Source organism: Chelonoidis abingdonii, chromosome 5, assembly GCF_003597395.2.
Source record: "Chelonoidis abingdonii isolate Lonesome George chromosome 5, CheloAbing_2.0, whole genome shotgun sequence".
In the NCBI taxonomy this organism is placed as follows: Eukaryota; Metazoa; Chordata; order Testudines; family Testudinidae; genus Chelonoidis; species Chelonoidis abingdonii.
This window is the reverse complement of record NC_133773.1, coordinates 53,728,602-53,755,443: the sequence shown is the minus strand read 5'-3', so window position 1 is coordinate 53,755,443 and position 26,842 is coordinate 53,728,602. Positions and strand designations below refer to the sequence as shown.

The 26,842-nt window shown below is 43.0% G+C and overlaps 1 protein-coding gene across 1 annotated transcript; it reads right to left on the bottom strand.

Annotated features, from left to right (window-relative positions):
* Positions 1–1,365: 1,365 nt before the first annotated feature.
* Positions 1,366–20,445, bottom strand: MGST2 (microsomal glutathione S-transferase 2). Its single transcript, XM_032804435.2, has 5 exons — positions 20,349–20,445; positions 13,168–13,267; positions 10,710–10,780; positions 5,733–5,814; positions 1,366–1,818 (listed from the first exon to the last, which is right to left on the bottom strand). Exons 1-5 carry the CDS (start codon positions 20,404–20,406, stop codon positions 1,686–1,688), a joined length of 444 nt encoding a protein of 147 aa, XP_032660326.1. The 5' UTR covers positions 20,407–20,445; the 3' UTR covers positions 1,366–1,685.
* Between the last annotated feature and the right edge of the window lie 6,397 nt (positions 20,446–26,842).

The following is a 26,842-nucleotide window of genomic DNA, read 5'->3' as shown; positions in this document are numbered from 1 at the left end:
TCTTTTCTTACTTCTTAGTGGACCAAATCTAAGCCCATTGAAGTCAATGGAAAGATTCTCACTAATGTCAGTGGGTGTGGGATCAGGCCCTGTATCTCCTATTTTTCCCCCTGGAGCCATGCTGTTTGGGCATCTCTCCGGCCACAGTGACTTCAAGGCAAGTCTCCTTTAAAAGCGCAAAAGCCAGACTATTCATCATCATCGTTCCCTCTGCAACAGTAACTGCCCTATCCATGTTGAATTTTAATTTTTTGGATACACGTAGTTAGCAACCTCATCGCTATTCAGTCACCACAAATGCTAGAATATGGCAAGTGATCTAGTTACAGTGACTATGGATGCCTCAGCTCCAACCTTATCATCCATCATCATGTGGAAGATGATTAATGGTCTGACTCAACATCTGTTTAAGTCAACGGGTTTTGGATTAGGCCCTAAATGCCACACAGTGCCCTGAATGACCAGAACTAAGTTCATACAATATTTATGGCCAAACCCCAGCTCCAGATGTGTGCCAGAAGGACACTCTGCCTACAAGCTTCCATTTATCTGAACATTTGGTGTCACCCAAATTGTTTGAATAATCAGGAATCTGCTATAACTTTATTTAGACCTACTTAAAGACATTAATAGCTTTGCCTTTTTTCTTTCTTCAGTGCTGTTTCAATTCAACCTCAGCACTGTGCCCGGAAAACCCACAAGGCAGTGATTTTTCTCTCTTCCCCGCCCCCTTTTAATGAAAACTGTTTTCACAGTCAGTTTGCTTTCGTTATTATTTTATGACTCTCTGTGAGCTTTGGCTATGCTGGAGCGTTTGTCTAGTCTCTCCCATACATCAGCTATCTGTGCTTTATGGAGAAACAATTAAATAGATTCATTTGCTTGACTAGCATCTGTGCCTAGCTGTGTCTGGTTTAGGTCCTGATCCTGCCACTGACTCCAGGTTGGCGGACCTCTCTTCCCCATTGACTTCAGTGGGGTTCTCTGCGAAAACAGAGGTCTACCCACAGAGAGGTCCCAAATCAGGAAAGTGTCTCCATTCAGGAAAGGCGCTTTGTGGGACTTAAACACATATTGACTTTAAGCACATGCTTAACTTTAAGTAAGACTTAATCATGTGCTTGAAGTTAATGAAGTCTGTCTGTATTCAGGAAAGCACTGTAAAGACATGCTTAAATATTCTCGTGAATCAGGGCTGGAGTCGCATGCAGGACTGGGGCCATAGATTCTAAATGCCTCTGTGCAGGGACCATGTGTTTGTTTCTCTATGTTCAGCTCCAAGGATGAAGCAGAGCAGGAAGAATCCAGCAGCCATGGCAGGGCTGAAGGACAGTCGGTAAAATAGCTGTCATGTGCAACAACCATTTCAAATAAGCCACTCAATGGATTAACATTGTCTGAATTCAATGTAATTTTTGCTGTCATACAATATTGTACACATGAGACCAATTCATTAAACATGTAACTCAAAAAATGAAGCCACATTTGCTATATTCTTTGGGCCTGCTTTTCTGTGGCATAGGAAAGAAACAGCGTAAATAAACTGTCAGGAAAGACATGCACTTTACATTGCAATGGATGATTAATAAAGAAATCTGGATGCTTTCATTCCACATGATGCAGCTCATCTGCCTTTTAATGTCCAGGGAAAACATCTACTTTATTTATTTATACATAAATAATCTTCAGAGCAATTTATGTAATTTCTTTCCTATGCTGATGTCCAAGTATTCTTCCAGAAAGCTATTAGTAATCCCAGCTGCAGCCAAGGCCATCAGTGAGAACAGAACCACCACACTCCAATAAAAACCTGTTATCCTAAAGGAAGAAAACAGAAAGAAACACAATTACAAGATGTATATGCTGTGTGTGTTGTGAAACTTTTCAGTCTACACCAGCTGATCAGAGCTGTGCCAGAGAAAAATGAGCCATTGATGAAACTGATTTGAAAAATAAATGACCTTTTCACCAGAAAGTGATTTTTGCTGAGAAAATTAGTAAATTTTCCTCTCTGAAAATGGTGATGTTCCCCCTGAGGCAGTTGTGTGACAATTTGCAGTTTGTGCCAGGGTAGGATTGATCACAGCATGAAGAATGAGTCACTGATGTGGAAATGGAAAAATGTCAGTGTGACGGGGTGGACTCTCCACACTAGCCCTGCAAGAGCTGGATTAGTCCAGGTGGGCCCAGTCAGCTAATTAGACTGTAGAGGAGACTAGGCTGGAGGCAGCTAATTAATGACAGGCTCATGTGTGAGGGAACAGGCAGGGCATGTATAAAGCCAGGTATCTGGCTGTAGGGAGCGGGGGCTACTGCTTGGAAAGCCTGCAGGGAAGTAGGTTGCAGTCACTCCTGGCGCAGAGGGAGTTGGAAGCTGGGAAACCCAGAGAGGTGAAAGCGAGATAGATAGGAAGAAGCCCAGGGAAACAGCAGCAAGAGGTAGGACTGTGGCTGCTTGTTATAGGGTCCCTGGCCTGGAACCCAGTGTTGAGGGCAGGCCTGGGCTCCCCTACTAGCCACTGGGGAATGGCAAGGGCAGCAGGTCTGGAAAGACTATGGATTCCCTAGAATGGGGGAACTTTAGTGACCTGGCTTGAGGGCCAAGCCACAAAAAGGAAGCTGCAGACCTGGGAGTGAGCAAGCCAGCGGCGCGAGACAAGATGAGAGAAGACAATATTGGCAGGAGAGTGCAAATTGGAAGAGCTAATCCCCAGGACAGCCAGCAGGAGGCACTGCATGTGGTGAATGGATGTTGTGACAAATTTATTAATTCTCAGGAAAATATGAAAGAAATTTCATGCAAACAAAGCTGGGAGGTTGGCACTGCTCTGCTGCAGGTGTGTGTGTTGGGAGGGGGTTGCATACTTGTCAAGGCCTGGACAAAAGGTGAACTGCCCAAAAGGTGCAGGCACTTCTTATATTTACAGATTGCAGCCTTACCACATGCAAACTAGGGTTTGCATGTTCAGGTCAGATAACTACACATGCTACAAGCTCTGGGAGTTAATGTGGTGTCACTTAATTTGTGCACACAATTGTGGGGTTTTGCAGCTGCAATGGGAACATATGGGAGGCTCAAAGCCTCCTGTGTGGCAGGTGAGTAGGGGAATAATTATTTCCGGTTAGCTGCAGAGAGGCAAACTGAGGCATAGGCAGATTGTGTGACATGCTCAAACTCACAGAGAGAGTCAGAGTCAAAGCTGAAATTAAAACTTTCAACTTCCTGGTTCCCAGCCCTGTGCACAGATCCCCTGATCGCAGCTCTCTCCCATGCCCTGGGCACTGTGTGAGATCAGCATTGGCTGAGATAGAGGATCAATATTTACTGAAGGTGGCTTTTGTTGAAAATACCAAGAAAACATTCGCTCTCATGGTCCTTTGGTACTTCTGGTTCCCACCAATGGCAGAAAATGCAGAATTCACATGCAAATAGGAAGGAAATTTTAAGCCAAAGTTTTTGTTGGCTCTTTTTAACACCAGTTTTCCACTCCTCAAAAAGAGTGAAATATCCCGGAGCAGGCTGAGAAATGTTGGAAAACCAAGCATTGGCTAGATGCAGTAGGAGGCCCCCAAACATTTTTCCAAGAACATTGTTGTACGGTGTTTTGGGATCCAAATCAGACTGGTCAATGGAGAAGCTTACTAGCAATAAGGAGCAAGATGGAGAAAGGGATTTGGATGCTGGCAGTCTGAACTGGAACGGTACAGTGTGTCCTGCAACTGGATTGCTCTGGGGTTGCTAATTGGATACATAATCTTACAGCTATCACAGGTTATTGATTCAAATACAGGTCAGACTGAGAATGACCAAAATTCATCACCAGCTGAGGATCGTTCAGTGGCCTATGTGAAATGTATGGGTGGTTTCAGTCCAATTTCTAGTGGACAGGTATCCTCATTAGAGCTGGCACCTTTGTTGTCAGTCAGAGGTGAAGACTGAATGCCCTTCTTACGGCTAGGGCTGTCATCTCCAGGTTGAGATCTATTGACAGAGCAGAGTGGGCAAACTGGCATTGCCTCTGTCTGTCCGGTACATATTTTGGGCCCAATTCTAGAACCCTTACTTGTACTGAGCCATACTTCTGTGAACAGCCCCACCGAATGTAAGGACTGATCAGCATGGGCAAGGGTTGCAGAAACAGGCCCTTTCGCCCAGATCCTGAAAGATATTTAAGCACTTAACTCCCATTGATCTCAATGGCCGTTAAGTATCTTGAAGATGTGGGCCTTTGTGAATAACTCCATTTTTCAGGGCTGCCAGTCTGGCCCCTGACAGCAGCACTGAACTGAGCTTAAATAAGAGCTGAAAAAGAGTTTTACCAAGTAACAGAGCAAACCCCAGTACAATAGACCCAGGCAATACCTTTGTTTCCTTGAGTGCCATTTCAGGAGCTCATGGTATGATTTTAAAATCATAGAGTTGCAGAGGGGAAAAGGTTTCCTAACAAAGGAGGTTTTTCTTATTTATTTGATAGAAAAAGGACAGTTAATTTCAAAATGTGGCATTCCTTCCTAGATATTCCTTAATAGATGTGGCCCTTTCTGGTTTTTCAGAGGGTTATCCTGACAATTACATCTCTGACAAAGGGCAAATTTTAGAGTCTCATTTTATCTGGGAGTCTTTCTCTTCCTCATTCCATAGGGGCCGGAAGGAAGCCTTGCAAATTGGGGCTACTAACTGGCACTGGGTATTTTGAGGAGCAGGGAAAAGGAAAGAGGTTAGCATTAGTGCATAGACTCAGGAAAGTAGAGTTGGAAAACATTTTGTTAGCCCTCTAGTAGTGGAGGAATTGACTAGAGAATTGTTCCCTAATAACGTGTGTTAAAGTGCCCCCCCCCGCCAGTCTAACTGTAAATGTCTCCAGGAATGGGGAGTGTCTTTTCCTTCTCTGATTTACTTACAGACTGTATTCAGTTTTAGAAGAACGTAGGCATCACAGATGAGGCAGTTTCTTTAGCCTATCTGGGTTATACAGTACTGAGATGAAAGAGGAAACAATTTGTGTGAGTGTGCATGCATGCAATCAGTGGAAGTACCAGATTTTGAAATGGAGAGTGGCAGATAGAGAGATCTTGCATGGATTCCAAAGCTACTGCACATTTCTGCGCTCTCAAGCCTTTAGAAGAATAGTTTAAACACTGTAAGCTTAAGGCTAATTAACTTGTGCTTATCCGAAGCCTCCTCATCTCATGTTTGGTCAAAGTTCCTCCAGCTACAAGGCCAAATTTGCATGCTTGTTCTCACTGTATATTTTGTGTGGTCTGCATAATAAATGTGTTAATACAATGATTTTACTATTAATGAACAGAGGAAATGCTAGCAGTGGTACAAGCCAGGCAGGTTCTGGGCAAGCTTTGCCTCAACAGTCTCCCAATGTAGTGCAGTCCTGGCCTGCAAAGCTCTAGGCTTTCTGTTTCTGGGCCTCTTCTGTGCACATATGCCAACCCTGTTAGACACTGTGGTGCAAAGTAGGCACCCACAAGGCATTGCACTGAGACCATCAAACCTCCTGTCTCTTGCAACCAATAGCACATTCACACTTTAACCTAGGCTTCAGCTGAAGCAGCCAGCGACCTTCCCTGAGGGTTTTCATTTCAGCCATCTTGCTGGCACTTTACACATGTTGCATTCAATTATAGTCACTTTTCACTACCAGTCATTGGCAGTAAGCCCAGCTTCAGACCACAACCTGGAGCATTCAACTTAAGCACAGATGGTGGGTCCTCCTTACCTTCCTTTTGCAGACTCTGCATATCCATGGAAGTATTTGTGACGGGTGTACATGTACACCAGACCCAAAAGGGCTGCCAATACTGAAGGAAAAAAGAGATTAATGGGAGAAAGTTAGTGGGGAATTTAAAAATTAGGATTGGAAGGAACTAGTCACTTTGTGATTATTTTATTTATGTGGCACCAGGGTTTTTTGGCATTTGACAGACATCTCAATCTCTTGCTGTAAACAGTCACATTTGTTTCTGAAACACTTTTTATGTACTTATTGTATTTGTTGCTGTTAATCAATACAAAACATTATTATTAAGCATCTTGAGGCACAGGATGTGAGAGAACGGTACACACTGTAATGAATTAAGTTCATATGATATCCGTCTGAGGTAGGGAAAATATTATTATTCTCATTTTACAGTGGGAAGGAACTGAAGACCAGAAAGGATATAACTTGCCAGTGGTCACATGTAAGTCAATATCAATGCTAGTTCCAGAAGCCCACCCTGTCCCACCTTTAACTAGTTGATTATTAGTGTACAGGGAAGTTAATGGACTGGAAGCTGTGAAAACTTTTTCTTCTGCAATTCATAAGCCTACTCTCTTTGAGGTGCTTCACTTCACTGCCTTGCCACTGGCCTCAGCTGTGACCTAGAAGAACCACTCTTCTGTGAAGGTAAGAGGTAGATCGGTCCCCCACCATGGGACCCATTTAGTTAGAGAGATCACAATTCAAGAGAAGTGTCCAACATTTTTTGGAGTAAACCGAGAAAGGGGTGAATCAATTACAGTAGCAACTAGCCAGAAAGCAACGGAGAGGAGTCTAAATATGATGCACTGTACATAAGAGATAAAGAAATGAGTTCAACAACTTCTGAACAGCAATAGAACTAGAGTTCGAAGAGGCAAAATGAGTCAAAAGTCTGATAAGTCTCCTGTCCCCCACCTATGAAATTGTGCCACCAACTGGTTTCACAGCTCTTCAATTCACTCTGAGCTTTTCAGGGCCTGATCTCACTTACACTGGTGCAACTTCGAGGATTGAAGCAGAATTATTCCTGATTTAGCCTGGTGTCAAGAGAGACACGAATCAGATCCTTGTGAGACTAGACCATGATGCTTTGGAGAAGAGGGAACTGTGTGGCCCCACTCCTCCCCTTTATGGAGTCTTTTATCATAAGATAGACCTGAATCAGCCTGTGTAATGAAATCAGTAAAATCACAGTCACAAAAGTAATATCCCTGTTACTCTGGGACGCCTTTACACCATCCTAGGTAAGCCAGCAGTAGCACAAGGAACTACACAGAGGAAACAAAATACCTGCAGCATCTGTTTCAGCATTTTTTCATATTTAACCCTAGCCAGTCCTCCTAGAATCAGTCACATTGTCCTGTACTGGGCATGTCTGGGCAACAGATAGAGTCCCCTATGCCATCATCACTAGGAGATTCCTGGACAGTGTCACAGGACTTCCTGGATGACTGGGAAAGCCACATAGACCTGGCCCATATGAACACATTCTGAATAGAAGTGGGAAAAATTTCAGATTATTTGCCCCCAAAAATGTGGCTTTGGGTCAACCAAAACAATGTAAATTTGGGTCGAATCTGAAGAATAGTTCTCTCCCCCCACCAAACTTGTTTGTTTAAATATTTTCTAAATTTAAACATTTAAATGTTTTTGTTTCAAAAGGTGGTGTCAAAGTTAGCTGGATGTATTTTTTTAAGAGGGGGGAAGGGGAGAATAAAAAAAACCTGAATATGAAACACTTTTTTTTTTTTTTTTTTTTAAATGGAGGGGAAAAATTCATTTCAGGATGGAAGACAATGTTTTTACCCAAAACAATTTTTTCCCTCTGAATTTCTGGCTTGATCACCAAACTGAAAAATCAATTATTTGCTCAGTTCCAATTCTGAATCCCCCTTTCTAGCAGTGCAGTTTCACCTGCACTGACAATACTGTTGTAAGTGCTAGTGTAGACAAGGTCTCTTCAACTCCTTGTTCTCAGCAGTGTTAAATACAGGGGTTAAAGTAAGAAAAGGTGCAGCCCTCCTTCCTCTGCTAAAAGAAAAGGGGGGTTCCCCTTCTCTCCCTGGCTTGCTCTCCCCTTCTCCTCCTCAGCTGGTACAGGCAGAGTTCCCACTCTTGTTTGAATCTAGTTTAACCATAGAGTAAATCTGAAGATCTGCAAAACCCAAATAGATTTTTCATGACACGGTGCTGAAAATGCCTGAGCATGTGTAGGCCACATCTACAATAGCGCTCGTGCTATTGCACAACTGTTCCAGTGTAGACGTGTCCTTACGGTCTGCTACTGAAAGGTGGCAAACGTTCACAATCCCACTGAAGTCGAGGTCAAGCTGTGAGCAGTTTGTGCCCCCGTTTCCCAGGCTGTGAAACAGGGTTAATAATACTTTTCTGCCTCACTGGGGAGGTGTGGGGCTTCCTGTTTGTACAGTGCTTTGACATTTTTTGATGCAAGGCACCATACAAGGCAAAGTATGATTGTAGCTATTATCATATTCAAGTATGTGTTCTGTCTGGCTGTCTTCATGCACTCAGTTCTGGATCTCAGATGACATGTGGTGGCCCTGTCTCCCCAGAGATGAAGTGGGCATCAATAATCCCATTTCACTTAGGCTGTCAAAATGGACTTCTGTGAGGCCTTTCCAGTCTAGAGCTTTTCAATCTGTTTTTTAAAACTCTCTCTGTTACAGGCAAGATTGAGATCACATCCTATTATTAAGGTTGCATGACACTTCTATTATATGGCTCTATTTTTGGTTGCTTACAACTACTTTTGGCTAAAATTTTCTCTGTCAAGTGTTTGTCTCGGACAGAACTTTCTGAGGAAAATTTCAGCCAAAACGGCGGTGGTTTCCAAGAATGAGGCTAGGCACAAATACGTTTTGCTGATGCTAAAAAAAATTCTGGTGACTTTTTCTTTAATAATGTCTATCACACTCCATGCTTTCAAGCAATGGCTTAAAATTTGGCATTGTGGGGGTGGCTTTTGTACCCAGGATGTGCCTCTTGCCATACTTGTGAAAATTTACCGGTATCTGGCCACATAAGCCCTTGAAAAAGTGAAGTTCATGTATGCTCTGCAGAGATTCCTTAGATTTTTAGCAGATCAATTCACTGAAGATGCTGTCCAAACTAGGCACACACTAGAGTTGAGGCACACATTTAACAGGAAGGAGAAAACAAAATATTGAATAACTGATCAATAAGTGAGCACCATCGAGTCCGTGCACTGAATGAGGCAGAGGGTCATGTGGGAAAATGAGTGTGTGATGATATAATGAAAGACTGCATCATAAATGCATAGGCACAAGGGGTTGCACAGCCAACCTTATTTCTGGCATTTCTTAACTTTTTTGAATGCTTGACTTCACTACCATAATAATGTTGTTTTAAGTTAAGTAGTCAAATATTAAGAATTGCCTGTGCAACCCCTTGCGCCTATGATTTTATTTATATATACATAAATAAATAAATTGTAGCCTGCCTTTGTCCAGCAGACAGCAGAGGGTAAGAACCAGGCACATCTAGTTTTCATTCACACCACTGTAATTTCTGTGTGTGTGTGTGTGTGTACACGTGTGTGTATATACATATTTTCCCCCTTGCAGCAGTTTTTACTTCCCTGATCGTGTTGTATTTGTAGGAGACCAATTGGGGGATGAGTCACAATCACATTGCATTTCCTATTGCAAGAATCATTCCATGTGTCAGTGTGATGGGATGTTCATCCCACACTTTCTCTGAAAGCATTAATGCAGACTGAAAATGGGGCTACTTAATCTAACAGCCTTCAATGGAGAGGAATGAGGTGCCTAAGTAATCCTCTGACTGACTGAAGAAGCCCAGCTGAGGAGGAATGAGCTGGGTTGAGATTTTAAAGGCAGAAAATTGGCAGCAGAAGGGGGCTGCTGGGAAAGTTTGCAGTCACTCCCTGGGAAAAGAGAGGTATCTTTGGGCTGGCAAACCAGGGAAAGGGGGAAGCCAGGAACCTGGAGTAGAGGGCAGGCCAGATGCTGAGAATGGCACTACAAGGCATGAATGAGTAGACTGTCTAGGACTGCTGAAGGAAGACTTTGGCTGTAGGGCTGAGTCACAATCATTCCATGTGTTTCCCCCTTCCAGGATGCCAAAGAAGCAGCAGCAGCTCATGAAGCGAAAGAGGGTTGCAGACCTAGAGAGAGGTGGAGGACTGCATGCAACCATGGGATGGGGTGTCAACCTCGCATGCTCTTCCCCAGAATGACCAGGAGGAGACACCATCCCAGTGGTAAGCACCCCATCAGAATCCAGCTCTCAGCTAGAGGGGGAAATGAGAACTTTACTTTCTGAAATGAATGGAGAAAATGAGCTTAAATACTGAAAAAAGAAGAAAGCATTTTACCTTTCCAGGGTGGGGGTGAGGGGAATGCATTTGAGTATTTGGAGGCTTACTTTCTGTCTGGAGCAGCGTAATGAAAACTACTATCATTAATAACAATGTACAACACAGGTTTTTATAAGATTAACAAATTTATGTTCCGAACACTCCCTTGAAATAATATTAATAATAATTTACCATACTTACTAGTAGCATTACATATTAGGAGGGGATTCCGTATGAGAGAAAGAGGAAAGACTATTTATGCTTGCCTTTGGATGCATATTTTGGGTTCCTACTGGGAAGTCCTCACATATTGGTCTGACCTAAAGAAGTCAGGGGTAAATACATCAAGGTTCACATCCTTAGTTTCCAATGAGTAAAAGTTGGTAGAACAGAGACATGTAAAATACCAAGACTATTCCAGAGCCTGTTTACTCCTCCTCATAACACAGGAACAAAGGGGCACTCAGTGACATAAAGAGGTAACACATTTAAAGCCAATAAAAGGGACATTGAATTAACCTCGGGGTACAAATGAAACAATTATAGCTTATAAAACATTGTTTAGGCCAAAATAAAACAACAATTGTGTTTACCTTGATTGAAAAAACAGCCTGCAGCCCAGAGAGCAACCAGGAAGATTGGATAAAACTCAACACAGTTTTGTCTATGGAATAAATTAATAGAAAGGTTACCTGAGCAAGAAAGAAACTATGGGTGGGATTTTCAAAAGCTCTCAGCTTTGGCCAAATGCTGTTCCCAGTGAAGTCCATGCCATTGGCTTTGGGAGCAGAGGTTGGCCAACAGCGAGCACTTTTGAAAATCTCACTCTCGTCTCTTTAGAAAGATGTACAGTTCTGTTCCTATCATCGTGACTGAAATAATAGGCCTTGGTCTGACTAACCCTATAGCTATAGTATCAAGCATGACAAGCACATGATAGAACTTCTAAATGATTACAACAGTAATGGCCTGAAAACACAACTTTAAAAGTTGTACCTGATATCACATTGTTTTTTTCTTTTCCCTTGCTCATATTCAAAATTTTAGTAATTTTTTTTATTTAAGGCAACTTTCCATACCTGGATATTTTTATTATCCAGTAATGTTAGTTTCATTAGAGAGGATCACTTTAAAATAATCCTTACATTGCACATAAAATGTCATACTTCAGGGCATAAGCCAATCAGTAAATGAAATGGTCTAGGACAGAGACTCTCAAACTGTGGTGGTCTGCGAGCTCCATTCAGGTAATCCGCAGATAGTTCCCTCTTAGGTGCATGCCTAGGCAGCTGAACATGAGAGAATGAAGGGCCACCTACCTAATTAGTGGAGCTGCGCAGGTGTGGCTCCACTAATTAGGTGCCTGGACCCTGGAGAAGACCCTCTTGTAAGGTGAGGTGGTGGCCTGGGGGACAATAGTGGGTAGGTAGGAGGGGGCAGTGGGGTGGGGGAATTTGGGATGTGCAGGACTCCGGCAGCCAGAGAAAGTGGTGACTTTCCCCAGCTCCAGGACTGAAGCTGCAGGGGAGAGACTCCCAGCCCCACCTTGAGGGCTGCCACGGCAGGGGAGAGAGGGCACATTCATCACATTAGAAAGGTAAGACTGCTGATATTAAAATGAGTTGTGTGCTTTTATTTGTAGAACAAAATATGTTTGTTTTTTAATATAGTGCCTTTATCCAAAGTGCTTTACAATAGTTAGCTAACGGTACAAACAACAGCAATTTTCAAGTGGTCCATGAAGAAAAATTGAGAACTACTGCTCTGGGAAAACATTCCCTCTGTGGGCAGGTTATTCCACAATTGTCCACTGATCCACTTTGGGTTTTCTTGCATCGCCTTCCCTTGATGTATCTGGTATTTGCCACTCTGAGCAAAGTTCCTTGACTAGATGAACCACCAGATAGATCTAGTGTGACAGTTTCTATGTTAAACCAACCAAACCTAACTAAAAAGCTGGAAGCTAAATGATGTGACAATTGAAGCTTTAATTAAGCTTCACAGTGAGTGAAGTAAGTGGGTTGACTGTATATCCAGTGTACTCTATTCAAAAATAATTGCTGAATGGTTTGGCTTATGTCTGAGACACTTAGGTAGGTGTGTAGTTTGGTGCTTGTGACAACTATTGATTTGTAGCTAAAAGGATACAAATATAGGTGACTCACCAGGACAAGTTAATGCTTAAATTCTCATTAATTTTTAACTCAAACTAATTAGCCAATTTATTTGTATATTCTCAGAAAATTCTGTCTTTCATCACACGTGCTATAAATTTGGGGAATATAAGTTGTAATCTTCATAAAAACAAGAAGGCTAAAACCCTGTTTAAAATAAACCCAAAGCAGCCTTAAGTGTGAAGTTTTGACCAGCACCTTCACATTAAATAGCTCTGATCTGTTGTTCCATTTCTCTATGTGTTGAGTAGCCATAGTGTATGGTCTGTCTGAGCTTTCTGTGATCTCCTTTTCTTCTGAACTGAAATTGCTTTTGCACACTGTTGTGGAAAATTAAAAATTCCTTTGAATATTTGAGCACAAAGATTTCTAAGCCTAATAAATTCTTAATAAATATTGAGTTTGTGATCTGAGGTATGTTAAACTAGAAGGAAAAAGTACATATAGTTTGTAGAGACACATAATGACTGAATTTCCTTTCAGTGTAAACCAGGAGTTGAAGACCAGTGTACCTGGGAGAATCAGGCCCAATGAACATGGAATGAATGTGCAATGCAATTACTCTTACGAGGAGACCCAAACACTAACATGTGGTGGACAGAAGCCCTTGGTCATGCAAGGCCTCAGGTTAGTACAAAGTCTTAGCAAATGCTGTTCTGTGGAGATGCCCACAATTGTTACAGCCGTATCTTGTGTGTGAGAGAGAGAGGTCAGTGAGAGTTAAAATCTATCCTCATAGCACATAGTAGAAGATCAGAAATGCCCTAAAAAAATTCACTTCACACTTGAATGGCTAAATTAGACCTCTGTAATGTCCAATTAATTAAATGAATAAGAAGTTTCTCATTGCCACCCTTTTAATGACCCTAGAACTTACTGTGCACGGAATATTCTTTCAAAGTCTGGGGTTCCGGTGACTTCTGGGGGCATGATCTTGTGCTGCTTTCTTGATTTTCCTACCAGCCAGGCAAAACAACCTGCAAGTAAAAGTAATGGATCAAGGATTAAAGAGTTTTTATCTTTTCAGAAAAGCATTAGGCCCTGTAAATCATCTACAAATCTCAATTTTTTCAAATGGACATCATTCCTCAGGTTTTGCCTTTAAATTTGAATGAAAAGGACCAACACCTCCTGTAGCTCTGCTAGCTTCTGCTATAAAAATTCACACGCTAACTTCAAAGGTGACCTGAACCTTATTACAAAACCCAGCTTCAGCAACTTTACACCTGTGTGCAGGGCCGGCTCCAGCTTTTTTGCCACCTCAAGCAGGGAAGGAAAAAAAAAAGATAAAGCCGCTATTGGCGGCACTTCAGCCGCAGCTCTACTGCGCCACTTAATTCTTCGGCAGCGGGTCCTTCCCTCCAAGAGGGACTGAGGGACCCGCAGTGGATGTGCCGCCCCTTTCCATTGGCCACCCCAAGCACCTGCTTCCTGCGCTGGTGCTTGGAGCCAGCCCTGCTTATGTGCTGAATGCCCCCCAAAGCAAGAGAATTCAGTAGCTAAAACTGTCTAAACACTTAATATCCTGTTCCTCCTCTGGCAAAGCATGATGTTGAAGGTGGCTGGCTCCTGCTCCATATGACACTCCTGCATAGGTAGTCCACATACCTAATAGTGAGAGATCTCTTTAACAGATCTAGGGGGCCTGCCCACTTCCCAGAACCCAGTATGAGATCTAGGGCAGAGGAAGGAATGAGTTGGGTCTGGTTTATTGTTGCTAGGCAGATGCACAATTAGCCCTAGACATCCAGAAGTTTCTGGAATTGGGTGTGGTAGTTTTGGGTGTGCTCAAAAGGTTCCCTGTTGCTGGACTCAGACTCCATGAGGGCAAGTAGTCAGGGCAGTTGCTTTACAAAAGACCATGTGCCTAGAGATGCCAACTTCCTAACTGCAGAAAACCAAACACCTTTGCCTCACTCCCCCCATCTCCCCTCCCTCCATTGCTCGCTGTACCCCCCCCCCTCGCTCACTTGCTCATTTTCACTGGGCTGGGGCAGGGGGTTGGGGTCTGGGAGGAGTGAGGGCTCCAGCTGGGTGTGCAGGCTCTGGGGTGAGGCTGGGGATGAGGGGTTTGGGGTAGAGGAGGGGACTCCAGGCTAGGACAGGGGGTTGGGAGGGGACGTGAGCTCCAGCTGGGGTGAGACCAGAAAGGGGTTCAGGGTGCGGGAGGGGGCTCTGGGCTGGGGCAGTGGGTTGAGGTATGTGTGGGGGTGAGGGCTCTGGCTGGGAGTGCAGGCTCTGGGTTGAGGCCAGAAATGCGAGGTTCAGGGTTCAGGAAGGGGCTCTGGGCTGGGGCAGAGGGTTGGGGTTTGCACTTAACTGAGCAGTTAATTACTTAGCTGACTAGGCGATTCAACAGAGGAGGAGAAAGAGTCTGAGATAGCAAGTATGGAAAATCAGGATGGGGGTTGGAGGATAAGAAAAAGCTCTGAATACTGGGATGCTCCCTATAAAATCGGGACATCTGGTCACCCTACTCTGTATGGATTTCAACTGAAGATGTCTATTTGCAGGTGGAAGGAACATTTGCTTTTGACTCAGCAGACTCTGAGACTCAGATGAACTCAACCTAAGCTTTCGGGACTATTGAGTTCTTCTCACTGTTTCTGTGGAGACTGACTGTTTAATTTTTCTTTATGTTAAATTGTGAAGATAATATATGTGGCTTATAGAGTAGCCATGTTATGTTGTAAAAATTAAGTTATTTTTTAATTTAGCATAAGATTTTATAAAGTTGGTACTTAAGAACTAAGTTTATTCCTTTTGTTCTTTTGGACTTGATTGTGGGGAGTTTGACCCTGTAGGATCCTTGGTGAAAATCCTCAGTGACAGAATTCTGTGTCTCCAGGTGCTTTTTCTGTGGGCCTTGTGCTTTGTAGACACTAGAGAAGGGCAAGGAAGCAAACTTTAGCCAATCCAAAGGTTACATAAGCACTATGCCCATGACTTCACACCCACCACCCTAACCCCCGTGAAGCCAGCCCTAAAGTCCTGCAAGTGTCATTTTTGTGCTGTAGTAGTTTTGAATTTTGTAATAATATCTAACCTTTAAGAGAGAAAACATTACATGTTTTGGAAACAAGAGCTAGGTACCAAATGTGTTTTGATAAATTTGGCAATGGTTAGTATTTTGAGTGCGTGTACACATGTATTACACATCCATCCATTACACAGCCATCCATTTTTACTAAGAGTAAGTGCTGTAATTTTGGGCATGCCTGCACTGCAGAGGGAAGTGTGCTTCCCAGCGCAGGACTACAGACATGGGCTAGCTCTGCTGCAGCTAGCATGCTAAAAATAGCAACATAGCCAAGTCAGGAGTAACATGGGCTGAGCTCAGGCTAGCCACCTGAGTACAAACCTGCCCAGACTCCCAGGATATATATGCAGGCAGCCCACTGCCCAACCGTTACTTCTAGCACACTAGCGCAAGCAGAGGCTGCGTGTGTCTGTCTACCCATACCAGGAAGCATGCTGCCAGGTCTTACTCAGACATACCCTTTGCGGGGCCCTGGGGACAGCACACTGAACTAGGACTCAGACCTGGGTTTTATGCCTGGCCGTAGTACAGGGTGATCTTGGGCAACCCACTTCCACTCTCTGCGCTTCAGTTGCCTCCAGTGTAACGTTGGTTATACTTCCCTCTTTCGTAAAGCACTTTGAGATCCATTGCTGAAGCGCTGGGCACGAGCTGAGCAGTATTATATGTAAGAGGTGTGTATTGTTAGTACCACTACAAATAGGCTAAATACCGGCTGCAAATGAAAAAGCGTTAAACTAGGGAGCTGTGACCAGTGTTTCTATAATCTCCATTCCTGTGTGGGTCTAAAATCTGTTTTCATTGCCACCTTCAGCTCAGAAACATGAATCTTATTTTAAAAGTTTGTCAGATGTTGATGGAGATGGCCAGGTCCTACTTCCTACAAAATTAAACATGTGGAAAAGCAAATCTGATTGATTTATTTCGTTTTATAGGACAACATGGAGTTCTGCAGGAGGCTCTGGTTCAGGGGTGACCTGATTCTCTTGGTCTGATAATCTTCAAAGGGACTTCAAGTGATTGGAAAAATCCACCACAGACCTTGGTAAATTATTCCAATGGTTAACTATCCTCACTGTTAAAAAATGAGCACCTTATTTTCAGATTGAATTTGTCTAGCTTCAACTTCCAGCCATTAGATTTTGTTGTTTTTCTGATAGACTAGAGCCCTCTACAATCTGAAATCTCCTGTTCCATGTAGGTAATTCTAGATAAAGTTAAGATTTTGTCACAGGCTTTTTTAGTGAAAGGCAGGGGGACTGGATGATAAATCACAGAAGCCAGAGCCCGGGGGCTGAAGCTGAAGCCAAAGAAGTCCATGGAGATCTGTTAAAGTCACAGAATCTGGGAGCAAATTATACCTTAATTATAATTATGATCAAATGAACCCGTAACCACCTTTTGGATAAACTAACTACACTAAGCTTCTTGTCTCACTGTAAGGCAGGTTTGCCAGACTTTGTACAGGATTCCCCTCTAGAAAGGCCTCTCTGCCTCCATTAATGGTCCTTCATTTACATTGTAGCTGACGACCGAGCTGTGATTCACTGCCACAGAATTCTTTTAGAGGGGGAGGGTGGCATTAGGAGGTTGAGGAGCATATTTCAGGGTAACTGTACTCAAGGGAACAAGATGGTCACCAGGGCCGGCTCTATCATTTTCACCTCCCCAAGCAGCGCACCGAATTGGCACTGCGGGTGGCGGGGGCAGTCGGTGTGCCCTTAGGGCAGCAGGCGCGTTTCCACGGCGGCGCAGAAACACGCATGCAGCCCTAAAGGCACACGAACTGCCCCCGCTGTCCGTGGCAGCAATTCGGTGCGCTGCTTGGGGGCAAAACAACAGGGACTGCCGCACCTTGCAGATTGCTGCCCCAAGCACCAGCTTGGAATGCTGGTGCCTGGAGCCGGCCCTGATGGTCACTTTTTGAAATTTTTTCTTTTTTAGGGGGAGAAGTGGGGATTTTCAAAAGGTCTGCCTCTGATCCTTCCCTTACCACCCACTCAAAATGCTCCCTTCCTCCTGCTGCCACTTAGAACCGCCAAGCCCTACTTGGTTCACCAGCTGCAAGGGCGAATTTGACAAACCACATGTTTCATTGGACCAACATCTGCAGCCAGCAAACTATAGCTGGTCGGTCCCCAGGCTGTACTTAGAGCCATGGGGGGCATTATCAGGCTGGGACAAGATTCTCAGCTGATGAAATAAAGGAAGTTGGCCAGCTGAGCAACCCATCATACTCAAATTGGTTTAGAACAACCTTAGTATGGACTCAGGGGAAAATCTCAACCTATTTAAGGGGGCTAGCGTGGAATTTTGTGCCTCAGCTGGTGCAGTACAACAACTGAAATGTGCTCTAGTACAGACAAGGCCTTAGCTGTAATACCGTGTACACTTGCCACTGTTGGGTTAACAAGCATCTAGTCATTGCTGGGTTTAGGAGGCTTCAGTGAAGTTATATAACGGTGAATTTGGCTCACCGTGGGCAAAAATACAGAAACTTGTGATCATACTGCACTGACAATGGGCCCATTCCTGCAGTCTCTTAATTGGAAAAAGCTTCCATCAAAATAGGGGGATCTTTGCCTAACTCAGGATTGAGAGATTGGGTTTTATATGCCCATTGATTGTAATCTAAACTTTATACCTACCCAACTACAATTTTCATACAATTTGGTACCTTTTGCAGACAGGAAGTTGCTTTTCCCTTTGAAAACTAGTTGTAACCATTTTTATTTTTTTTGTTTAACTGGGGAATTTACATTGCTTCTTCTTAAAAGAGAAGATGAGTCTAGATGCTTTAAATTATACAATAGGTGACATGATGCCTCAGCTGCGGTGGAACAAGTTACCAGATATTCTTTTTTCACCAATTGCATCTTAACTCTTTGCAAGCAAATAGACATGAAAGCAGTTGTGTACACCCTAGTTTAACCTTTGGATTACAATCCAGCACAAATCCAATTGACTTCAACCACTGGACTCCAGTCACATCTGAGGCAGCTGAGAAGTGTGCTTGAGTTGGTCTTTGTCTGATTTCAGCTGGCAGACACGCTTACCAAGACAGTCTCCTAGCTGTCTAGCACAAAAGCTTATTTTCGAGGGACACATTCATGGTGCAAAAATCATGCACAGCATAAAAGCATAGCTTCCAGCACTGCTGCAGGGGGGTCTTATTGCCTAGTTGTTCACTCCCAGCACAGAACTGTACATGTAGTGAAATAAATGGGAGCGCAGACAAGCCACTAGATGTTTAATAGCTAGGTATCTTGTGCTGATAGCTGTCAAACAGTCAGACAATGAGCTGCTGCCACTACCAGAACTGGTTGTAACAGGTTCTTACACGCCGCTTTAACAGAATGCTAAGAAGAGGAGAGGCTTGGGCAGGGCTGGATTTTCTGATTAACCTCACCGTCTCTGGGCGGGACTCTTATAAAGTTAAATTGACCTAACCGCACCCTCAGGGCTGTGACAAATCACCCTGTGTGATTGGATGATACAGTTAAAGTGACCTAAGCCCCTGTAGAGATCCTACTAGGTCAACATGATTCTTCTGTCAATCTAGTTACCCCTTGTTGGGAGGGGATTTACTACAGTGAGGGGGGAAAATCCCTTCTGTTGCTGTAGTAGCTACAAGATGGTGTTATAGCAGCACACCTGCAGTGCTGCAACTGTGCTACTGTAGCATTTCTAGTGTAGACATAGCCCCTATGTTTTAGAGTTTTCAGAATGTTTTCGTTTTTCAGGCAGTGGCTTTTTGCCCTTCCTTGTCACATTTCTTCCTGTTTTCACTTTAAACAGTGTAAAGCGCAGCAGCCCCTGCAGCAGGCTGAACTTCCATGAAAGCTCATGGTAAATATTGTCACAGGAGATAAACGCTGTGCTAAGAGCCACGTAGGTAGTTCGGGAGAGGCACAACTGGCACACACAACTGAAGAATGAAAGCACTGTTGCCAACTTCAAACGTTCAAAAATCATGAGCCAGGCCCACTCTCAAGTTATGAGATTTTAAAAATGTTAGGTTCTTTTTATCTGGCTTCTGGTTATTTAATCGTGAGGGTTCACATTTTTAAGATTTTTCTCCCCAAAGTAGAAACTTTTGCTTTAAAATGAATGCCATGACCCAGGAACTGGGGCTTTAAGCAAACACCAAATATAAAGAGCTGGCATTGTAAGCAGACTGCTTTGTCTGCAGCAAGTACTGACAAAGCTGTAAACTTGAACCTCTGCTCCTTATCTCATGCTTATGTCCTCCTTCAACCCATACAGCATGCATATCCCATGGCTTGGTATAGACACAACCATATTATCTGAAGGACAACAATTGCTAGTGTTGAGAATGCTGTCACTGTACCATGTCTAATCACACTATTGTCGTTCCTCTTTCTCCAGTTCCATTTATCTACTATAGCTGTAGTTTGCAAAGTGGTGGGAAAGTCACATACAGTATGGATAAAATAAATCTATATATTTAGGACCTCCTGATGAGAGGATATTATGGAACATCCACATGCTGCAAGTGCCTTCTACGTAACTTAACAGGTTTTGTAATTTTTCCTTTCTGATATTCAATACCTTGCCATCTGCTTGAGGGGAGAGTTTTTAAAAGTGCTTTTGGATCAAGGCTTCATGAATGTGATTCTAGGGATTGGCACTTTTGAGGATTTGAGCCGTGTAAGTGTCTAAAAAAAACCAAATCCAGTGCAGAACATAGCTGAAGGGTGAGTCTGCATCAGCTTACCACTCTAGCAACAGTTTAACAATCCCAAAAATCTACAAAGAAAACAGAAAAGGGAAAAAATGTAAATCCCTCCCCTCCCCCCACTGCAAGATAATCCGTCTCTTTGTACCACGTCCTCTTCAGAGGACAGAGAAGGGGTACCTAATGCTCCAGTTGGGGACAACTTTTTTATGAATTCTCAGATGCTCAAGTGACAAGAAGACTAGCTTAGTATAAAATATCTCCAGTGCTCTAGGGAAACCATCCCTCAGCCCCAGCCACAAAACCCCCCAGGCCTTACTTTGCTGGCAGGCTGAAAGAAGGGACACCGCAGCAAGCAAAATTAAATCCCCAGCCATGTTCCCAGCAGCTTCCGTCTCCCTGTGCAGCGAGGGCACTGTGTCAGAGTGTGTGAGAGCTACAGACAAAGAAGCAGGCTGGGGGCAGGGAGTGAAAATGCTTTTCCAAGACACGCCTTAGGAAGAAAAGGGCAACTTTTATTTTCCCCTTGTAAATGAGCAATGGCTGCTTAGCCAGTTCTTGTTTCCTTGACCTGAAAATTGTTTTCATACTTGAATAGTCAGGTGGTGTTCTACTAACAAGGGCTGCATTTAGGAGTCAGCTAATTTACATCAAGCAACCAAGAAGTGGAGCTGGGTAAAAAATGCTAAATCCTTTTAGTGAAAATTTGAAAATTGTTCACCAGCTTCTCCTAGAAGTCTGAAGTACAAACAACCTCCCTAGGAAGTGGGGGACTTGTGGGGAGGGAGGGCATTGTAACAGCCCTAGGATTCCTTTCTGGCTCTTGCTGAACAACTCGGCTAAATGCAGACTAATTAGGCAGGCTGGTCTCCACCTAAAAATTAGATTGACCCAGCTTGTGGTTTAAGGGTGTGAAAAATGTAGTGCCCTGTGTGAGGCTCAGGTAGTTAGGTTGACCTGCTCCTCACTGTAGGAGAAGCTAGGTTGAAGGAAGAATTCTTGGAGTGGGATTAACTATATTGAAGGAAAAATCCTTTCTGGGGATGTAGGAAGTGTCTACACTACAGCAGTAAAGCTATTGTAGCCACTGCAGTCTAGACATGGCCTAAGGGATGACATGACAACTGCCTATGGTTGTCTGTAGGAGTAAACACTAAGGGAGAGGAATTGTTTAGGGGTAAAAATAACAATAATGGAATTATATTAAAGGGAATTTTGAGGCAGAATATCAGAGGGAAATTTCTAATGATATGATCTGAGGTAAATCCACTTAATTGCGGCTGTCCCATTGCTTGAGACTAGACAAAACTGGGAAAACGTACATCAGAGAGCAGTCTTCTGTTGACAAGGAATGGACTAGATGAAATAATAGATCTTTCTTGCTAATTTCTTTTAGGCTTAATGGGGATTAAGCTCCCTGAAACAACTAGGGCAAATAGTTTCAATATTTAGAAACAAATAGTTTCAATATTTGCCAGGGCACTGGGGTTGCCTTCCCCGCCTCAATGTGTTTTTTTTCCCCCCTGTTAAACCAAGATTCCTCCTTTAAAGGGAAGAGGTTATAGCTGAGGACAAAAATAAAATAATGTTAATGTTAAATCAAATATTTTATTTTAAAGCAGTTACATTTTGAAATCCTGCAGCTTTATTTCAGGGGGATGTTCTTTCAAAAAAATGACTCAGTGAATATGCACTAAGCACATGAGCAGAATGGTTCTGGTAAGCAAATCTGCAATTAAATAGTTACAAATGTTTACATTTCTAGGGTTGGATGGGTACAGAAGGGGTTAAATTAACATAGCTTCTTAAATAACAAAACATTTTCCTTTAAGTGAAATAAAGATGTTTTAGCAGCCATGGAAAAGGGTTTGAAAATATAAGGTAACAATGCAATTGGCAAGATAAATTGTAAAAATGCTGAACTCAAAATGTGGCTAATAATAATTAGGACTCTTTTCTTAAGACTGGTTCTACTTAGTTTGAACAGGAAAGGAGGATTGTGATGCCCAACATACCAATGTTATCTTGAAGCAAGACCCAATTGCCATATTTTGTTTTAGCCAAGACCAGGAAAGGGGTCAACCCCAACCTGGCCAAAACCTGGTTTTTGCTAAAATTGTAATGGTCATTATGACATCACTTACTTGTTAGTGTATACTGCTGGTGAGGGGTATTATCAGAACCTATCTGGTCATACTGGAGCAAGCCAGGAGAGGAGAGGGTTATCCCTGGAACTGATCCTTTCATGAGAATGATCATGAATGTGTGTTACTATGTGGGTGTAATTGCTTATTATTTAGGCTTTTAGACTGGTTTAGTGCATTGTACAAATACCATTTGGCCTTTAGATTTAATAAAGGAATTTATGATTGAATTGGGGCATAACCAATGATGTCAATAAACTTCCAACAATGTTAAATTGGCATTATTAATTATAGTTATCTTTGGACTGGCTTCATGGCAGCACAGCTCCATTGTGTTCCCAGAGGCTAGGTTAGTAGGGTTCAGAGTTAACATCCTATTACGTTCGGGGAGTTCACTCATCTGTTAGAGCTGCTGTTTGAGGTTGTTTGGCTACTGCTAAGTACTGAGGTATTGGGCCTTATCTGGAAGGGTTTTTTTATAGCCAGAAGGGCTAGAAACTTCAGCGGGTGTAAGTTCAGTGTACAGTAGCTCCACTTGACTTAAATTAAAACAATTGTGGGGTAAAAAGGAAGGGATAAAATGTATGGGGGAATCTGAAATCCATGGACTGTGTAAATTCCACACACAGAATCTGATCCACAGCCCATTTAAGTCAGTGGCTGTCTCTCTCTTGACTTCATTGGACTTTGCATCATTCCCATAGATTTCTATTTTCCTTTCCCATAACTCATAATTACATGTTTGAACTGGACTTACTCTCTTACCACCACTTGACCTGGGGATGGGAAACTGAATCGTATGCAAAGCCAAGGTCTGAGGCTGGGTCTATTCTTGGTTGTACAAGTATGGTTGTACATTTACTAAATGTCAAAGCTTCTGTGTCTGTTTCCGCTCAATGTGCATGGTGTGGAATTTGTTTTTGCCACTTGCACATATTCTTGTGTATGTTGTGACAGAAGTGGGAATTGTCTAATTTTTGTGAATGATCTGTATGACTGTACCTTTCACAATAGGTGCAGAAGGGTTTAAAATTCTGCTCCTGGGGCCAAGCAGGTGTCTTGTTACATAGCTGTCTAGGGTGATATTAATGGTTTGTTCAAAGATTGGCTGGAACCAACCCATAGCAATGGAAGACCCTGCAGAGACAATGGAAACCTCAAGGATTGAACATTTGGCACACATCCATGGGAGGTTTCCAGCAGGCAGAATATGTGAACTTAACATTGTTTTACAGCCAGAGAACAATGGATGGAGGAGGTGGTGATTGGGAATTGTCTCAAAGTATGTCTGCACTGAAAATAGAACACCAGTGGTAGGCCTGGTCAGCTGATTCATGGGCAGGGCTCAGGCTTCAGGGTTATAAAATTGCAGTGTAGAAGTGCAGAACACCAGTGGGAGGCAGAGTCAGCTGACCTGGGCCAGCCACAGATGTTTTGTTACAGTGCAGACAGACAGAGAGAGGCACAGGTCCCTTACCTGAAGCTAAGACAAAAAGAACACAAAGTGAGACAGAGAAAGGAAACCAAGATGGTTTCTCCAGCAGCATGGCTCATGGGAGCCCTCACTTTAGCCAATATGGATTACCTCTTAACCTTTGCTTCTCTAACCTAAGGACTTCCTGATCCAATATTCCAGTTGCCCTGAAGAGCTTGGTGTGGCTCAAAAGCTTCTCTCTCTCAACAATAGAAGTTGGTCCATAAAAGATCTTACCTCACCTACCTTGTGTATCTAATAAACTCTACTCTGTTTGGAAAAGGTGGCATGGAATTGCTGCAGTTACTTGCTGGAGTGCATTGATAAGTCTCTGAACGGGAGTCTACCTCAGTAGGACTCCCTGGGCAAAGCACACAGTGAGAAACAAGCGCAGGAGCCCAAGGCTCAGAGTTGGAGGCTGTGTGGCCTACCCCTGTAGAAGTGATCCCGAGGCAGTCTAGCACACTGAGAGGATCCTCCCAAGGGACTGCTTAAAGGCTGGGGCATGGCACAGATCCTGTGGAACTGACATTGTTTCTCTCTGCCACAGTAAATACATGATCCAGTTAGTTCCAGAATCAAAAAGCAAGACTAGAAATCTTGTACAGCGAAATGTGCTGTGATGTTTTTGGTCTATTGTAGCTGATTACTGCTGGGGGAATTCTGTGCCAAAAAATTAAGTTGTGTGTGCAATATTTTAAAATTCTGCATATTTTTATTGTTCAAAATAGCACAATATAATCATGCCAGTTTAGATAGGTATTTTGAAATAAATTACCAAAATAATTTAATCAGCAAGTATGTCTGTAACAATACACACTTTAAAAAAAAATCAGGATGGTTTGTGTTTGGTTTTTTTGGGGAATTAGAGCTAATGGAGGAGCTCAGGGAAGGAGGGTGCCAGAGTACCAGAAGAGTTGTTGGGAGAAGTATGGAATGGTGTGTGTTTTCTTTTTTTGTGGAGGTGGGGGGCTGATCCTAGCCTCCGTCAGGCACATCTGCACACCCCCTGTCCCTGTGTGCCCCTGTACTCTCCTACCCCATCCATGTCTGTCCCTGCACTGCCTTGTCCCCTCCCCATGTGGCCCTGCAGCCCCCCTCCCATTCAATCCCTGGTTCAATGCTGTCAGCCCATTAGCCCTTCTGAATCCCAGTCTCTGAGCTCCTCACAGCAGTCCCCTGTGCCCTGCTCTGTCTGTCCTGGCCCTGTTGTGAAGAATGCAGCCTTTTTCCCTTCCCTCTCAGTCTACTGGCTGCCCTCTCTTCTGGTGCCACAGCACCCCCTTGTGGGTGAAAGGTGTAACTGCAGCACCTCACCAGCAGAATCTATGTTTTCGTGGAGGGAAAAAAAAAACAAATCTGCAGGGGGACATGAATTCTGCATGTGAGCAGAGGTGCAGAATTTTCCCAGGAGTAGCTGATGTATCAAAGACCATAAAAAAGCATATCCATTTGCTTTGTCTTCCAGACATTGGCAGCACTGTTCAAACAATAACTGAGGAAGCTTTTTTAAAAAACAAAAACAAACAGGTATTGGAAATGCAGTACACTGCGAGAAACTTGCATTTTACACTAGCTTAGCAATTTTAGATAGTCTATGGAAGTAATACTTAGCTCTTATACAGCAATTTTATTTAGAGATTGCAAAGCACTTTACAAGGGAAGGCAAGTATTATATCTCCAATTTACAGATGGGGAAACTGAGGCACAGATCACTCAAGTGACTTGACAAGCTCAGCCAGCAGGTCAGTATCATAATGAGGAATGGAATCTACAGTTCATGAAGCCCAGTTCAGTCTCCTGTGCATTGGAGCAGTGATTTATCACAAACTAATTATTCTTTTATGCTTCTCCCCTTCTCACTCCATCCCCTGCATCTCCCTACATGATTCTTACTGAAGAGATTCTGTCTGTTCCATCTATATAGAAACTCCCTGCTGACCCCATTGAGAAGGCAAATCCCAGCGGGGTACTGAACTCCTGCCATAAGAGAGCAGATGGTTGGTATAATGAAGCCAAAAGCGTTTTAAGTGTAACTCATGTAGGATCAAGTAATCTGTTTCAGTGGTGTTGTACTGTCAAAGCTGGTAGGTTTTGCCTCTAGAAAAGAGTTGAGCTTTGGATAAGGCAGTTTTTAAAGTGTACTGGGAGGGTATAATGTTCTAAAAGCCCAATAATAGCTGAAACTGTGCAGCTGCTATTAAAGAAAATCTCCTCTTGTAGTCCAGTGTTTTGGACTGTACACTAAAGTTCTGGAGACAATGGATTATCCTATTCTTATAGGGATTTGTTTTGTTGTTTCCATGCAGTTTTTTGTTTTGTTCCTTAAGGCTGGAATACCAATTTTGTTTGCATGGCTGCTTTTTACTCTGCACTTGAGCAAAGTAAATATTAATATTAGTAATTTTATTTAATAACTGAGCATTAAGGAACTGGTTTGATGGTGAATGCCCTCACTTATTGCTGGTCCAAGATCCCTCTAGTCTTCTTGAATTTAACAACTGAAGCTTGATTAAATTTAGTTCTAATTTATATGAGAGATAAAAATGTGGTCCTGTGTTTCTCTTGTGTTGGATAATGTTTCTGTTAATACAATCGTCAGTGCAACAGTATGACCATTTTAAAACCAAAGGACAATTTTTGCCCTGCTTGATAGTCCTTAGAGCCTAAGAGTCAGATCTGAAACTGACACAGCCTACAACCCCGAGGCAATGGCTCTCAACCTTTCCAGACTGCAGTACCCCTTTCAGGAGTCTGATTTGTCTTGCGTAACCCCAAGTTTCACCTAGCTTAAAAACTACTTGATTACGAAATCAGATAGAAAAATACAGAAGTGTCATAGCATGCTGTTACTGAAAGATTGCTTACTTTCTCATTTTTACCATATAACTATAAAATAAATCAATTGGAATATAAATATTGTACTTACATTTCAGTGTATAGTATATAGAGCAGTATAAACAAGTCATTGTTGGTATGAAATTTCAGTTTGCACTGACTTTGCTAGTGCTTTTTATGTAGTCTTTTGTAAAATTAGGCAAATATCTAGATGAGTTGATGTACCCTTTGGAAGATCTCTGTGTACTCCCAGGGGTATGAGCATCACTGCCCTGAAGTACCTGTTGGGGTAGCACAGGTTATAAATCAGAGCAAAATTACACCTGAGGCCTGATTCTCCACAACCTTGTGCTCTAG

Excerpts from the sequence above, each read along its gene's own strand:
- MGST2 (XM_032804435.2), bottom strand. The coding sequence starts at position 20,406 with ATGGCTGGGGATTTAATTTTGCTTGCTGCGGTGTCCCTTCTTTCAGCC. Across the intron at positions 13,268-20,348 it reads TCTTTCAGCCTGCCAGCAAA|GTTGTTTTGCCTGGCTGGTA; the intron begins GTAAGGCCTGGG and ends TTTTACTTGCAG. Across the intron at positions 10,781-13,167 it reads GAAAGAATATTCCGTGCACA|ACAAAACTGTGTTGAGTTTT; the intron begins GTAAGTTCTAGG and ends TTTATTCCATAG.